This window comes from Cavia porcellus, unplaced genomic scaffold (assembly GCF_034190915.1).
Source record: "Cavia porcellus strain 051 isolate PalLab524CR breed Dunkin Hartley unplaced genomic scaffold, mCavPor4.1 scaffold_20, whole genome shotgun sequence".
NCBI classification, from domain to species: Eukaryota; Metazoa; Chordata; class Mammalia; order Rodentia; family Caviidae; genus Cavia; species Cavia porcellus.
The window spans coordinates 5,803,115-5,819,336 of record NW_026947503.1 but is presented as its reverse complement, the minus strand read 5'-3'; the positions used below and the strand labels follow the sequence as shown (position 1 = coordinate 5,819,336).

Genomic DNA, 16,222 nt, shown 5'->3' with positions numbered 1-16,222 from the left:
AAAAAAAAAATTCTTTTAAAAAAGCATTTTGGGAGGTAATTATGAGAATTTACTGATAACGGTGTATTTTTATCAGTATAAGCCCAGTTATACTGATAAAAATTAAATGCTCCTGTCATTGCAATGGAGCACAAACTTTCCTTTCAAAGGGTTTTAAGGCAAGCCTGTGCTGTGAACTTACATTGGTTTCCAGTTGAGTCCAGAAACAACATGGGCAGTGTGTGCACCTTGCTGGCCTTGGGAATGATGTGGATGTGACCATAGCATATTCCAATCTAAAAAGCCCTCTGGCTCGGCACCAGACTTTGCTCTTTAACCGATACCTTGTGCGTGTCCCTGGCACTTACCTTCTCATCCCCCATTTGACATTTCCAGGACTTCCCGTCCCATTCATCATCTTTCTCCCATGTGTTTATGAGAATGAATTGCTTGATTTTAAAATGGAGACTCATTTCTAAGACAAAAGCCCCGTGTGGACTTCAGAAACTCTGAAAAATCCTTCCTTCCCTTGTCCTTCAGTCACATGTTCTAAGACCCTAACCTGGCCTTGTAGAACTTCACATTTTAGAAGTCAGCGTGGTCCTGAAGTTGGGCAGGGAGCAGCAAACGCAGTGCAGCCAAGGCCACCATCACTAGGCAGTGGCGGGTCTTGTAGCATTGGTGGTTGACTCCTTGTGATGCCTTGCCAAGAACTTGGACGGAACGAATGGGCACTAGCTCTGAGTCCTGTTTCCTTACATCCATTTCTGCTGAAGAGACAGGTGCTGTATGCGTTTCACCTGCAGCGCGGAATGTCTTCCATCGGGGATCCACCTGTTGATAAGTTACTGAGACTCGGGTGGTCTTTTGACGCCAGGCTGCAGGCCAGTGCGTTGGGTCTCACCTGCTCATACTGGGTGCGGACACCCAGACTTCCCACATCGCCCCAGGGTGGGTGAATCTTTCCCTACGTGGGGTAGTGACTGAGAATGTGCCATTTTCTGGGGCTTGGTGTTGGGCATGTGCAGCTGGGGTACTAGCCTGGTGTGTGGAGCAAGAAGTGTCCACTGTAAGTCGGTGTACACACAGAGGCAGCACACACCGCTGGGTTCTGTCATTCCGTGCCCACGAGAGCCGTTCGCTTTCTGTCCTGCCTTCACTCTAAATTCTCTTTTAAAGATTTTCAGATACCTTTTCCTCTTCTTTTACTCCTGACATCATTGAAAATCAGGTAAGTTTTGCATTCTTTTCTCACAGCTTTTGCCCCAGGTTGGATTATCTTAGTTGTTATCACATGCACCTGACTCCAGACAAAAGATTAATATCTGATATGCTTGTAGGGAGAGTAGGAAGGGTCTTAAAATGAGGTTTTATATTTCTTACATAATTTGAAATTGAATTCTTGGGAAGGGAGAGAAAGAAGAGATTGTACTCATTTTAGGGAAGTTTCTGATGCATTCCTGATTAAAATTGGGATCAGGAAAAAAATAGGTCATTTATTTACAGATCCTGCAATTCTTAAAAAATGGCTTCTATGGGCTTAACTAAAGAAATAGTATTTTGTAAACCACATACTTAAGCAAACCAGTGCATTAATGTTGGATCCAGGCAACTAAAATTCACCAAGTGCTAGAATATTTTTTGTCCCTATCACATCAGAGCAGAAGTGGCCTTTTAGCTTTGCTTGGCAGAGTGTCAGCCTTCCTACAAGAAACCAGAACTACGTTTGTAGATTAATGTATGTCTTGCTCACATTTTTGTATTCTTTTCTGACTCGGAAGGAATACTCTTTGCGTATATCTGCTTCCTCTGCATTTTTTATTTCCTGATATATTCTAACTTTCATCGAAACCACCTGCTCTCTCCACCACAAAGGTGAAGTTACTTTACAAGTGATCAATTATAAATTTGGAAGAAGGGGTGTTTTGCAAGATTGTACAATGAATTGAAGCTGTACATTCATCACTGAGGTGTGTGTGAGGCCCCCTTTGTGAATTGGCCCCTTGGAGTAAATGTATTTTGATATAATGGCCATCTGTTCATAGGTATCACATTTGTCAGTCTAAAAAATAGTTTGATGTAGATAAACATGTAATTTGGTATGATTATATAGTTCCACCAGGTGGTAATACAATAACAAAGTTTTGTGTTTACTATAAGGCAGTCAGCAAGCAGACTAAAGACCTGCCTTTTGTATTTGTCATTTTTATGTATCCCTTTTCCTGTTTCACAGCTAATTCTCAATTATGTGTGCTAATGAAGAAAGCAAAGCATGGATAAACCCAATTTCCTACCCCGCCTGCCACTAGAGTGCCGCCATCTTCCTCCGGGCGGCGGGGATCTGGCCCCGGGAGCAGTGGTGTGGCCTGCTGTGGGCCTCCCAGCTGCCTTCCTTCCTCTGCCTCTCGGCAGATGTTCTCAGAGTCAGCAAGGCCACTGTAAGGAGACAGCAGGCAGAGGGCAAGGAAAAGGGTCCGGATAATCTACTGTCTGCACGCTGCATACACACGGATGGCCAACAGTGGGCCACCCTGCGTCAGGACGGGGCGACTGTCATTTTGTCCCTGTTGCTCCCTTTAATGGTGTATGCAGTGACTCAAGGGTCATGAGGTGAAGTAGGGGCGCCGTCCACAGCAGCACCCACACAGGACATCGGGGTGCACATCCTGTGTGTCTGCAGGACATGGTGTGGGGCAGTAGGTGTCTCTGTCTGAGGGCTGCTGTAAACTGATCTGTTGACAACAGAAATTTTTTTTTCAAAGTCTGGGGGACAGAAGTGCTACATCTGGTGTCTGCTGAGGGCTGCTTCTGGATTCACAGAAGACCTCTTCTGGCTGTGTCCTCCACGGGACAGAGCCAGGCGGCTCTCAGGAGCATCTCCAAAATAAGAGCACCGGTCCCACCCACAAGGGTGTCAGCCTTGTGACCTTATTGCCTCCCAGAAGTCCCACCTCTCAGCGCCCTCACCCTGGTGATTGAGTTTTCACATAGAACTCGCCAACACGAACACACAAGCCACAGCAACAGATAAGCACAGGACTGGGCTTAATGATGACGATATTCTGTCATTCCCTGAATACTTCTTACAGCCCCCAGTGACATCTTTCTTTGCTGTGATCACACTGCTGGGGAAACGAAGGTCCTGAGGAGAGAGTGCATGTGTTGGCTCACCCTGTGCACAGGTAGCTGAGTCTCCAGATCTCTGGTCGTCATCTTCTTTTCTTTTCCTCACATCACACCTTAGTACAGGTCTTGGTTAGACAAGTGAACCTCTCTCTCCCTCTGTTCCTCTGGCCCAGTGTCCAGGCTGCCACATCTCTCCTGACCCAGATTGCTGAGTGAGCTGTGTGACAGGGGTGGGTCTGGGCTGGGACCCTTAGAGCCTTTGTCCTGGGTCACCATCCTGCTTATTTTTCCAGGGCCCTGAACTATTACAGTGAAACTTAGCAAGTTTTAGATCTTTCTGAGGGGTTCTGGCACTGGGATCCAGTGACTTGGTCTGTCAGCCGCTTCTGGAAGAAGCGGAGCCCTCACGGGTGGGCCTGAGGGCAGAACATGGAGCTCAGCACGCTTCTTCAGAAGGCGAGGTCGAAGCAGCGTCTGCAGCTGGGAAGCCCAGTGCGGCCTCCTCCTGGCTGAGCCTGCGCAGGGCCTCCACCCTGCGGGGTGTGGCAGACATCGGGGAGGAGGTGAGGTGCGGGCAGAGGGTTGTGCTGGGAGCCGCGCTGGGCCTTGTGCTGCTGTTCTATGGCCGTTATTATTACTAGGGCCTCCTGGAAGGATCATGGAGTAGAAGGCTGCGGCAGGAGTAAGGTGAGGCAGAAAGGCACTTGCAGAGTTGGTGCTGGGGCATTCTGTGGGGTTCTCTTCTGCCTCTCTCTCTCTCTCTGGGGCATTGGCACCCCACACACCCAGCAAAGGCCATGGCTGTCCACTCTTGCACCCTTCTATGGTCAGGGTAACCTCAGTGCATGAAAGACTGCCTTGACCAGTCCTTTGGCTCAAGGGGCAGCAAAAAACTGGGTGGAGAGGTGTCCACAGACAGCCAAGGGGAGGGTGGATGGGAAGCTGCTTAGGTCAGAAGGTGGCTTCAGGAACAGGTGGGGAACAGGTAGCCAGTGATCTGGGGGAGAACAGCATGCCTCAGCCGGGCTGTAAGAGCTTTGTGCTACTACATGTCTTAATAGATTAAAGTGAAAATCCTAATTAAAAATAGATATCTGGGAATGGTGCTACAGCACTCTGGGAGACTGAGACAGGACAGTCATAAGCTTTGAGTTCATCCTGAGTTGGAAACCCTGTGTCTACATGAAAAGGTTCAGAAGTAGTCAGTGTGCGGGTGATGAGCTCAATCTTCAGTTCTCCACCCTAAACACTGGCCAGCCAGGATGGTGCAATGATAAAATAGATGAAGATTAGAAAATCACCAGGACTAAGTAAACTGCAGGAGTGTATGATGAGGGTAGACATGCTGGAAGGTTAGAGGGAGGAAAAGCAAACAGCCATGATGGTTAAAGGCAGCATGGTGACCGCTCTGGAAAGGTCTCGACCACTCGCTGGTCTGTGGCCTCCCCAGAGGACACTTAGAGGGGCTGGGGACTTGGGACTGAGGAGGAGGGCTGGGGAGGCAGCCAGTGTGTTGGGACTTGGAGGACGACAGAAAGGAAATGCTGGGCACACAGGGGAGGGCCCACAGATGCTCACGGCCAGCTCTGTCTGCCTCTCTGCTTGTTCCAGCCTCTTGACCAGTCAACATTAAGATGATGATGATGATGATGATGATGATGATGATGAGGTAAAAGTAACAAGACATTGTTACTGGTATTCCTGCTCAGCTGGCCACACCATTCTCTGTGTTCTCAGATTCCTGCCAGTGTCTCTGCTGGTGGGTGCTTAGAGAGGGTTTGCATCTGCTGGTTTATTCCAGAAATTACTGTACGGTGGCTAATCCATGTTGGTTGAAATGAAAACGTTAAGGAAGGTTTTGAAACTACAGATATTTGTCAAGAGCCACTGAGCTCAACAATATCGCATGTATTTATTATCTAGAAGGAACAACTGTTAGCCTTCTCCGAAAAGGATCTTCTGTTGCACTGTCCATGATTTGGCCTCCTGCCCTTTTCATTTCATGACTTTGTGTCAGTCAAACATACTTCTTCAGGTTTGAAAGATACACCTCTTAGGAATGAGCTCTGACTCCTTTATCCATTAGTGTTGAGGATGTAGGTTGTGGCCAGTTTTATGTGGCATGATACTGTAAGAGACATCTTTATTTATAAAGTTTTTTCTACATTTCATAGTATCTTTTTAGACTACACTTCAAAAAATAAAATTATTTGGTCATAGAGAAACAAATAGTGAAATTTATCTCCTTTAATTTTTTTAAATTTGGGAATCTTGTTTATGATACTGCATCTGGTGTATAGCAGGTCTTCTGAACATTACTACACAATTACTTCTGACCATTCGTTCATTTATTCCTCCATGCCCTGCCTGGCATTTAGATGCTGAGGAGACCAAGGAAAATAACTTGGCACCATTGGTGCGGGGAGGAGAGTACTTGAACCAGAGGTCAGGTTCATGTTTCCATCATTTGTTTTCCATATAATGTAAGGAAATTGGTGAACCTCTTTGAGCTCAGGTTTTTCTTCTGCAAAAGAGGCATTTTGGTGATCTTTACCTTAAAGGGCTGTGCTGGGAGGGTTCAGTGAGGCAATGAGGTGAAAGTGCCTAGCCCTTTTTGACTTGTGGTATTAGGGAGTATTTGTAAGTGAGGAAATCAAGCATTGCTATAGGAATGTGAGATGATGACTGCGTTAATTGGCTTGATTAGAATAATCATTTCATACAGCATGCCACACCTTAAATATATATGGTTTTGTCAGTTTACCTCAATAAAAAGTTTATTAAAAAAAAAAAAAGCTGTCCAGCCCAGTTGTGTCATGTGCCCCCACCAAGTGGGAGAGCTCCCAGTGGGACAGTGAGGAGAGACTCCTAATCCTGCAGGGAGAGGTGAGTGAGCTCTGTGCAGGGACTCAGAGGTGTCATGCAGGTGTCTGAGTGCCCCTTCAAGGGTGGGTGGTTTTCAGTGGGTAGAGAAGGGGTACTGTCCAGAACCCAGGGAGGTGGGCTGCCCGTGGCACATAGACAGGAGGCTCTGGGAGACAGAGGCCTGACACAGTGGAGAGTGCCAACGTGGAGGTTTGTGTGCCCCACCTAGGACAGGGGCTGTAATGAGACTTTGAACTCAGAGAAGCTTAGAGAAAGGCTGGGGCAGTTTGGAGGAACACTGGGGGCAAATAGGAGGCGGTCAGCCAAAGGCTCTTGCCACAGCTGGAAGAGGCCTTGAGGCCCCAGATGGCCAGGAGCAGAGCTGGCTAGAGGACATGGGAGGTACAGCCTCAGGGCTGCCTTGATGGCCCTGGTTGGGGCTGATTCTGCAACAACTGAGTGGAGGTGTTCTGCAGTGGGGCAAAGTTCTGGGAGGGCAGCAGGGGCTTGTTCTGGTTGTCCTGGCTGACTCTGGAGTGATGGGGGGCACCATGTCACCACATGCTCATTTTGGAAGAGTCAGAATCCTCAATACACCAGACACAAGTGCTTTTGGAAACAACAGGGTCCTCACAGGCATCTTTGAGGAGCTGGAGAGGTCCAGGCCAGTGTGATAAAACCTCATACTGTCTGCTCTGTCTACCATGAGATATGAATTGACCCTAGGTCCTGTGTATCCACACTGTATATCGAGCCCTCCTGCTGGTCACTCAGTAGCTGGCTCAGGTGTCAGATAAGCAATTGTGGTATCACAGTGCTTGTGTTCAGTAGCTATTATTTTACTCAATGTAATAAAGTATTTTACTATATTATTGCATATCATTTACTGTTGTTAATCTTTTGCTGTGCCTAATTTATAAATTAAATTCCATCCCAAGTATATATATATATATATATATATATATGGCAAAAACAATAGATACAGGATTGGATACTCTTTTCAGGCTTCGGTGTCTGCTGGGAGTCTTGGGTTGCGTTTCTTGTGGGTGAAGAGTCTCTGCATCGTTCAGCACACTCTGCCGGGTTGCCTGCCTTAGAGCCCATGGCATGCGTTGAGTCCAAGGAAGCAGCCTATCTGCTGTGAGACTGGTGGGATGTGTGGGAGAGGGCGCACAGGGATGGCTCTTCCTTGTCAGGGCTAAGCTGGTCCAGATGGAATGTTTCCTTTCAATTACTTGCTAGGGATGGAACCTCTATTCCCAAGGATGATTGGACTGAATCCATAATGCAGCTTCTCATAGATGGTCCTGATATAGGGACCTGCCTGAAACTGCTACTGGCATCTGCCCCTCGAAAGACTGCCCACAAGATAGGCCCTGGGCACCATCGATCCTCACACAAACTCAGTCCTCTTTAGGAATCCTGTGGCCTTCCTTGTTTTTAAGCACATAGAGAGGAGGTCCAGGGCCCACCCAGCGTGGCTCAGGGCAGACTCCTTTAAGTGGATAAATCTAAGCAGTGGTCCTCAACAGGGGGTCCTGGGCTGAGGGCCTGTGCCTCAGAATAGGACCATCCTATACCTTTAATCATTATGAGAGAAATGAAAAAGTAAATGAATTTGGCAATCATTTTTGAATTTTGTGAGGATTATACCTTACAGGGGAACAGCAGAATCATCTAAAGCAAGCTCAGATGTTGGTGCCTATAGTGAAAGCCTGAGGTCTTGCATGATTATTTCTCATGCTAGTGGTGCAGTATTAACAGAACTGCAATCCCTTGGTTTGTTCGTGGACTGTTGCTGCATGTTCTGCTGTGCATACACGCATGTGTGTGTCTTGTGGCTGTGTGCTTTCATGCAGAGGTGGGGTTGATTAGGCCATGCTACAAAGGAGCGTAGTATATGCAGACATTCTGAAGAGCCCAAGCTGCTAGACTCACTGTATGACAATTCAGTTGTCTCTCTATGTAAACATGTACATGTATGTGTGCATGTGTGTGCCTGTATGCACATGAGTAATCATATGTGTGCTTGCTTCTCTGGACCCCAGAACCCTTCATTTGTGGATTCATACACCTGCTAGTGCTCCTGCCTGCCCCCGGCATCCTCCTTTGGGGCAACATGATGTTTTCTGTCCCTTTTGTCACCTTAGCTGAAAATGCTGTGTTCTTTGCTATGCTCCCTTAAGATCTGGCTCTGATAATGTGATAATGAATGATTATATTTAATGAGACACCCCTCTCAAGTCATATCAGTGCATTTTAATAGGGGCTTTCTGGAAAATACCTTAACCCTAAATTTCCCAGTAGAACATTATTAGTTTAGTTTGTTGTTCTCTTTAAAATGATGATCATGATGATGATGGAGAAGAAAAAGGGGAAGAAAAACATTGGCTAAATAAATTTAGAAAGTGTGCATGCAGCAACTTCTCCTTGGGTATTAGCAAGATGTGTCACACTTGGATATACAAAGGATATGAAATGACCTGCAATAAAAATTAAGGTTTTGCTGAGCGTGGTGGTACCCGCCTATAATCCCAGCACTCAGGAGGCTGAGACAAGAGGATTGTTAGGAGTTTGAAACCAACCCGAGCTACAAAGTGAGCTCAAGGCCAGTCTGCACTGCATAGTGAGACTCTGTCTCAAAAAACAAACAAAAAAATTAAGGTTTTGTCTAACGTTCTGTATGCCTTCCACCTCTCTCATCACAGGACAATTGTTGATAGGCTAGACTATAAGTGCCCTGGGAAAGGCTACTTTCAGCCCAGAAAGTCACTGTGCTGGGCAGTTGTAGGCCTGTAGTAGGTCAGTGGGCTATACACCATCGTCTTTTATAATTAAAAATTATTTTGATAAAATGTTCATAACATAAAAGTTAGCATTTTAATCTTTTTCAAGTGTCACAGTTCAGTGGTGTCAAGAACACTGACATTGTTGTGTAGCCATCCCCAACTCCAGAGCTTCGGCCATCTTGCAAAACTGAAACGATAGTCATGAAACATGATTCTCTCTTCCCTCCTCCCAAAGACCTGTCAGTCCCCATTGCCTTTCTCTGAACTTGACTACTATAAGAACCGCACATTCGGTGAGTTACAGCAGTTGGCCTTTTGTAACTGACCTGCTTGCTTAGCACAGTGTTCTCCAGGTTGATCCAGGTTGTAGCAGATGTCAGTATTTCCTTTTCTTGAAGGCTGATGCCATTTCATTGTGTGGGTGCATCATGCTTTGTTCATCCATTCATCCATCGCTAGGCACCGGCCCATTGCCCTCTTTTGGCTGTGGTATATGATACTGCATTGCACTTTGGTGGACAGTAGTGGTTACCTGTCTGGCAACTCTGGGCAGGTGACACTCTGCTGTGACCTGGCAGGACACTAGTGATCCTGTGCTGCCTTTGTTTTAGTGAAAATCAGAGTATGTTTATTGCTTGCCATCAAGGAGTGGTTTTATTTATGGAAAATATATAATATTTCCTGTTAGATAATATCTTCCCTTAAAATTTGACAACCAGGCCTTCTATGATGGATGATTCCAAATATTTGCTACACAGAAGTCCTGAGGGACTCTCATGTCACGGGAGGAACAGCCTGTCGGAGCGGTCCCTTGGGCATGTGTCAGGTCGTGGCCCTCCCCGCCCCACTCCTTTCTGCCAAACTGGGGAGAAGTTGCTCCTTGGCTCAGGCCCCCTTTTAGGGAAGCTTTCACTCAGGGAAGGGCTTTGTGAAATGGCCTTCTGCTGTACAGCAGCAAAGCAGGCAGATTCGGGGTGGCCTTGTAGCCCAGGAGCCTGGCTGAAAAACATCTTTTTAAAGATCACCTAACTATGGGGGAGGCTGTGTCCTTGAAGATGATTTATTCCTCCTAACTCTATTTCATTTTTCTCTCTTAGCTTATGTTCCTGAAGAAGAACTGAAGGCAGCGGAAATAGATGAGGAGCATGTAGTGGATGCTGGGGTGTCTTTGGACGCTCAGGAGAGCGAGTTTGTGTGCGATGAGGAGCCAGAGATCAAAGAGGCCCAGAGCTATCAGAACTCCCCTATCAGCACTGCGACCAACCAGGAGGCTGGCTACGGCTCGCCCTTTAGTGAACACAGCGATCAGCTAGCCCATTTCAAAAGCTCTTCTTCCAGAGAAGAGAAAGAGGAGCCACAGTGTCCAGACGGCATCTCCTACCCCCAGGACAGCTTGGCACAAATCAAAGCTGTGTATGCGAACTTGTTCTCGGAGTCCTGCTGGTCTAGCTTAGCTTTGGATTTGAAGAAGTCCAGTTCGACCACCAGCAACAGTGATGTTGGCCAGAAGGAGAGTTCCGTCCCCACCCCCACCCCCACCGCTGTCACCAGTACCGCCAGTACCACGGCAAGCACAGCCAGCACCAGCTGCAGCACCAGCACCAGCCACAGCAGCACCACCAGTAACAGCAGCAGCTCCGGGTATGACTGGCACCAGGCCGCCCTGGCCAAGACGCTGCAGCAGACCTCGTCCTACGGGCTGCTCCCCGAGCCCAGCCTGTTCAGCACCGTGCAGCTCTATCGACAGAACAACAAACTGTATGGCTCCGTGTTTACCGGTGCTAGCAAGTTTCGGTGCAAAGATTGCAGCGCTGCCTATGACACACTGGTGGAGCTCACGGTGCACATGAATGAGACAGGCCACTACCGTGATGACAACAGGGATAAGGACTCCGAGAAGACCAAGCGCTGGTCCAAGCCCAGGAAGCGCTCCCTGATGGAGATGGAGGGCAAAGAAGATGCGCAGAAGGTGCTGAAGTGCATGTACTGTGGACACTCCTTTGAGTCCTTGCAAGACCTCAGCGTCCACATGATCAAAACAAAGCATTACCAGAAAGTGCCTCTGAAGGAGCCAGTGCCAGCCATCACCAAACTGGTCCCTTCTACCAAAAAGCGAGCGCTTCAGGATCTGGCGTCCCCTTGCTCCCCAGAGCCAGCAGGCATGGCCTCAGAGGTCATGCTGAGCGAGTCAGCCAAGGACCAGAAAACCGCAAACCCATATGTCACGCCGAATAATCGCTATGGCTACCAGAATGGTGCTAGTTACACGTGGCAGTTTGAGGCCCGCAAGGCACAGATCCTCAAGTGCATGGAGTGTGGCAGCTCCCATGACACCCTGCAGCAGCTTACGGCCCACATGATGGTTACTGGCCACTTCTTGAAGGTGACCACCTCCGCTTCCAAGAAAGGGAAGCAGCTGGTTCTGGACCCTGTGGTGGAAGAGAAGATCCAGTCCATACCCCTGCCCCCTACCACCCATACCCGGCTGCCGGCATCCAGCATCAAGAAACAGCCAGATTCTCCCGCCGGCTCCACGGCCTCTGAAGAAAAGAAAGAGCCCGAGAAGGAGAAGGCACCAGCGGTGGTAGTGGGTGACGTGGACAAGAAGATCAAGGAGGAGAGTGACGACGCTGCTGAGAAGTTCGAGCCCACTACCCTTTACCAGTACTTGCGTGAGGAGGACCTGGACGACAGCCCCAAGGGGGGCGTGGACATTCTGAAGTCCCTGGAGAACACCGTGTCCACAGCCATCAGCAAAGCGCAGAATGGAGCACCTTCCTGGGGCGGCTACCCCAGCATCCATGCAGCCTACCAGTTGCCAGGCACTGTCAAGCCGCTACAGGCTGCCGTGCAGAGTGTACAGGTGCAGCCGTCCTACGCCAGCAGCGTGAAGTCGCTGTCTGCCACAGAGCACAATGCCCTGCTGCACTCTCCGGGGAGCCTCACACCCCCACTGCACAAGAGCAACGTGTCCGCCATGGAGGAGCTGGTGGAGAAGGTCACCGGCAAGGTCAGCATCAAGAAGGAGGAGAAGCCTGCAGAGAGAGAGAAGAGCTCCCCCGTTAAAGCAGTGTCCCCTGTGGCAAAGGAGAATAAAGATTTTCCTAAGTCAGAGGAAGTGGGCAGCAAGCAACAGAAGAAGGGGCCCGAAGCTGACACCGGGAGGGCCAAAAAGGAGGGTCCAGTGGATGCTCACACCCCAAACGGCACAGAACCTCTCAAAGCCAAGGTCACCAATGGCTGTAACAACTTGGGGATCATCACAGACCACTCTCCAGAACCTTCCTTCATCAACCCGCTGAGTGCTTTGCAGTCCATCATGAACACCCACCTGGGCAAAGTGTCAAAGCCTGTGAGCCCCTCTCTGGACCCACTGGCAATGCTGTACAAAATCAGCAACAGCATGCTGGACAAGCCCTTGCACTCCAGCACGCCAAGGAAGCAGGCTGACGCCATCGACCGCTACTACTACGAAAACAGTGACCAGCCCATCGACCTGACCAAGTCCAAGAGTAAGCCCTTGGTCTCCGGCATGGCCGACTCCGTGTCGTCTCCTCTTCGAGAGAGTGCCCTCATGGATATCTCAGACATGGTAAAGAACCTCACGGGGCGCCTGACCCCCAAGTCCTCCACACCCTCTACGGTGTCTGAGAAGTCTGACGCGGACGGGAGCAGCTTTGAGGAGGCTCTGGACGAGCTGTCACCTGTCCACAAGAGGAAGGGGCGCCAGTCCAACTGGAACCCACAGCACCTGCTCATCCTGCAGGCCCAGTTTGCCTCGAGTTTGCGGGAGACAGCGGAGGGCAAGTACATCATGTCGGACCTGGGCCCTCAGGAGCGCGTGCACATCTCCAAGTTCACGGGCCTCTCCATGACCACCATCAGCCACTGGCTGGCCAATGTGAAGTACCAGCTGCGAAGGACAGGGGGAACAAAATTCCTCAAGAACCTCGACACAGGGCATCCTGTTTTCTTTTGCAACGATTGTGCCTCTCAGTTCCGAACTGCTTCCACGTACATCAGCCATCTGGAGACACACTTGGGCTTCAGCCTGAAGGACCTCTCCAAGCTGCCACTCAGTCAGATTCAAGAGCAGCAGAGCGTCTCCAAAGTCCTCGTGAGCAAGACCTTGGGCCCACTGGGGGCTGCAGAGGAAGACGTGGGCTCCACATTCCAGTGTAAGCTCTGCAACCGGACCTTTGCGAGCAAGCACGCAGTGAAACTGCACCTTAGTAAGACACACGGCAAGTCGCCGGAGGACCACCTGATCTACGTGACCGAGCTGGAGAAACAGTAGTGTCCAGATATGCAAGTGATCGCTGGACATTGCACTAACGTCCTCGTGGTACTGCACTAGGCCTGGCCTGAGCCGCTGAAATCAGTCTTTCCTTTGTTGCTGGACTGCCTATCTGGACCTTGGTTTTTCTTACACATATTTTGTAGCTATATTTATATGCTCTTTGTCTGATCTGTGCATGTTATTTTTCTTTTTTTCCGTGAGTCAAAGTCTGACCTTTATTTTCAACATCTGTTCTTGATGTTAAGCTATCTTTTGTATGAAATAGTGGGGCACACTTCTCAGAGACATTATTTAGCGGTAAAGAGAGATACAAATAACAACGGTAAAAAGACATCCTAAAATTATGAAGTTGCCATGATAATAAAGGTCATAGAACCTGGTAGTGTCCAATTTAACCCTTTGAGGACTATAATCACATCTCTGTGCCTTTCACTCAAAAGGAAAAAAAAAAAGCTTAAAGGCATTTCATTCAGATCAAAAGCTGTGTCAGACACAAAACTTATTTAATAATTAAAAAATGAGCTTTTATATGCAAGACTGGTTTGTGAGGAAAACGTGCATGTAACTGTTGAAAGACAGAAAGAAGGGGTTAGCAAGCCACAACTTCACATGTTTAAAATAAAACAAAAAACATATCGGCACCAACAACAGCAACAAATACCCCAGTCACCACTATGCCCAAACCCTCTGGATGCTGAAAAATGCCACTTTTGGCAAAAAAGTATGCAAGCTATTATTTAAAAATGTGTAAAAATGCTATTTCTTTTTTTCCTGTAAAATACTGCAATTTATAGTTATTTACAAATGTAAGCTTTGGTATAAGCTGATCTTTCTATAGCGTGCTGCATTGGTAAATGAAACACAGAAACAGAAAGGGGCAAATGTTGGAGTCCTTCCCTTGTAAATTGCCAGAATCAGCTTAAAAACTCCTGTATGTTACATATCATATCATTTTAATCTATTCAACTTTCTTTGTACCTTCTGGCTGTATGCTTTCTCTTTTAACTTTTTATATTGTCATTTTATATTAAATTTCTGTGTATATAATGTAAAACCACGATTTTTGAATAAAATTTAGTTCCTGCAGCTTGATTTAAATAGAGAAATTTTACTGGCACCTGCATCTTCCCAGATGCATGTACTCAGAGGAACTATCAGACAAACTAAATAAATAAAAACAGCGAGCAATGCACTATTAATTATACATTTTGATGTTCTGTCATTAATATTGTACAGTACATTTTGGTTCACACAATTAAATCCACTGTTTTCTCAAATGTAAAATAAACCCACATGCAGTTCTTGATTTGCACGGATTGTCATGTCATCATTATTTTGCCTTTGAGATGTTATTCAAGCAACAAGAGGCATTGCTTATGCAATCAACCAACAAAAATTCTATTCAGAATCATCATTTCATGATTTGTGTGCTGACATGCTTCATTCAGATGATAAGTTTTCCACTTTTTAAAGTGATAATTAAATTTTTTACCTCCAGTGAGTGCCAGGGATTACCGAGCTTAACCATTAAGGAATGGCTGTTTGACAGACCTAGATGGGCGCCAGTGCTTCCTTCAAAGAACCCTTTTGCACTGTTTAGAAACACTTATGATTAACCTTTGTGTACACCTGGGACCCTGACGTGGCGGTCTTGTTCCAGCAGCACAGGCCCCAGTGAGCTTGGAATTTGTTCCGTATTGCTGAGGAGAGAGTAAAGTCTCATTTCTGTGTTTTTTAAATGAACAATTTACAAAACAAAAACGGGCTGCTCTTTCAAACAGCGTCTGAGGTGAATTTTATTTCTGCAGGTTGCTCCCCTGGGCCTTTGTCCTGTCAGGTGCTGAGCAGCCCCTGAGACCCAGAGCTCCCGCCTCAGCCCGCGTTGGTGGAAGCCTGGACATCAGGTCTCTGGCTCTCTCCCTCGCTCCCTCTCTCGTTCCTCTCTAGCGACACTTCATGCCATTGGGACACTTTACTTTTTGCTTAAATTTTCATCCCATTGTACCCTGAGAACGGTAGCACTTACATGACTCTACTCCAGAGCTGCTAAACAATGGTGAGATTTTAATTATTCCCCGGCATCGGCATCCTGTGACAGTGAGGATCATCCTGTTACCATTAATGATGAAGAGGCGGCGGGGTCCAGGTGGGTTGTGTTTGCACAGGCTTCTTACTAATGCGGCTGAGTGCCGGGAGGTTCGATGAATTTTTCTGACTTTTTTCATTGGTAAATAGCTGTGTCCTTTAGGATCTTCAGCCATTTAGACATCTCAGTTCCATTACTGGTGATTATGTACTTTGGGCTCAAGGGGTGACAGAAAGGCATAACAGTTAGGCCGCCGGAGATAGCATGGGGTCTTTCAATAATCGTCCTTGGAAGTTACGTTTATCTTACTGCAGACCCAGATATTTCACCCTTACAGTAAAAGAGTTGTGAAAGGAGGCGAAGAGGCAGAAGAGCAGCCCCAGCAGTGACTTTCCGGGGACAATTCCAGGGTGAACGTCGCTTACAACCTGAGTTCTGATCATTGTGGGACGGATGCAAAGTGCAGGGTTTCCTTTCTTTATTGTTTTTCTTTCTTTCTTTTTTATTTTTTTCTTCGTCTTTTTCCTTTTTATCGGTACCAGGGATCGAACTCACAACTGCCTGCTTGCAAGGCAGGTGCTTATGCCGCTGAGCTAAATCCCTAGCCCCTAATTGTTTTTCTTTTTGTCATTCCTCAACATTATGTATATTGTCATTGATCTATTTCCCCAGTCAATGGGCAGGGAAGGTGTTTTTTAGTACTAACTAGGATGGTGATCCCAGACTGTACTATCAAGTCTTACTCTGTGCTGGGAGCTGTTTTGCATGCTGTACATACGTGAGCTCGGTCCTTCCTCACAGCTCACTCCACTGGGTTCCACGGCCTCTGCCCCCTGTCAGATGAGTCTGAGCATAGCAGGGTTGAAGACTTGCCTGTGATCACGTGGCTCATGAGGAGCAGAAGTGGGCTTTGAGCCCAAGGAGCTCATTCTGCATCCCCTAGCACAGGCCCCAGGTGAGGAGACCTGATTCCACCCCAAGAGGCCAGGAACTTGCTCCAGGATGAAAAACTGGAGCCCATCCCTGGGCGACGGGGTGGAGTTAACTGTGCCCTGGGGGGGGGGGCAGTGGTTACAC

At 47.7% G+C, this 16,222-nt stretch overlaps 1 protein-coding gene across 2 annotated transcripts in view; it reads left to right on the top strand.

The window, feature by feature from the left end:
- The window catches only part of Tshz1 (teashirt zinc finger homeobox 1), a 73,902-nt gene extending 59,531 nt beyond the window's left edge, over nucleotides 1-14,371 (top strand). The window contains exons 1-2 of one of the 2 annotated variants that reach the window (XM_063231435.1): nucleotides 212-930; nucleotides 9,857-14,371. In XM_063231435.1, the coding sequence (XP_063087505.1) occupies nucleotides 678-930; nucleotides 9,857-13,056 (3,453 nt within the window). In that variant the 5' untranslated portion in view covers nucleotides 212-677 and the 3' untranslated portion in view covers nucleotides 13,057-14,371. Of the gene's footprint in view, nucleotides 1-211; nucleotides 931-9,856 lie in introns of those variants that run through there. The other variant, XM_005002235.4, reaches the window with a different exon arrangement.
- Nucleotides 14,372-16,222: the final 1,851 nt, after the last annotated feature.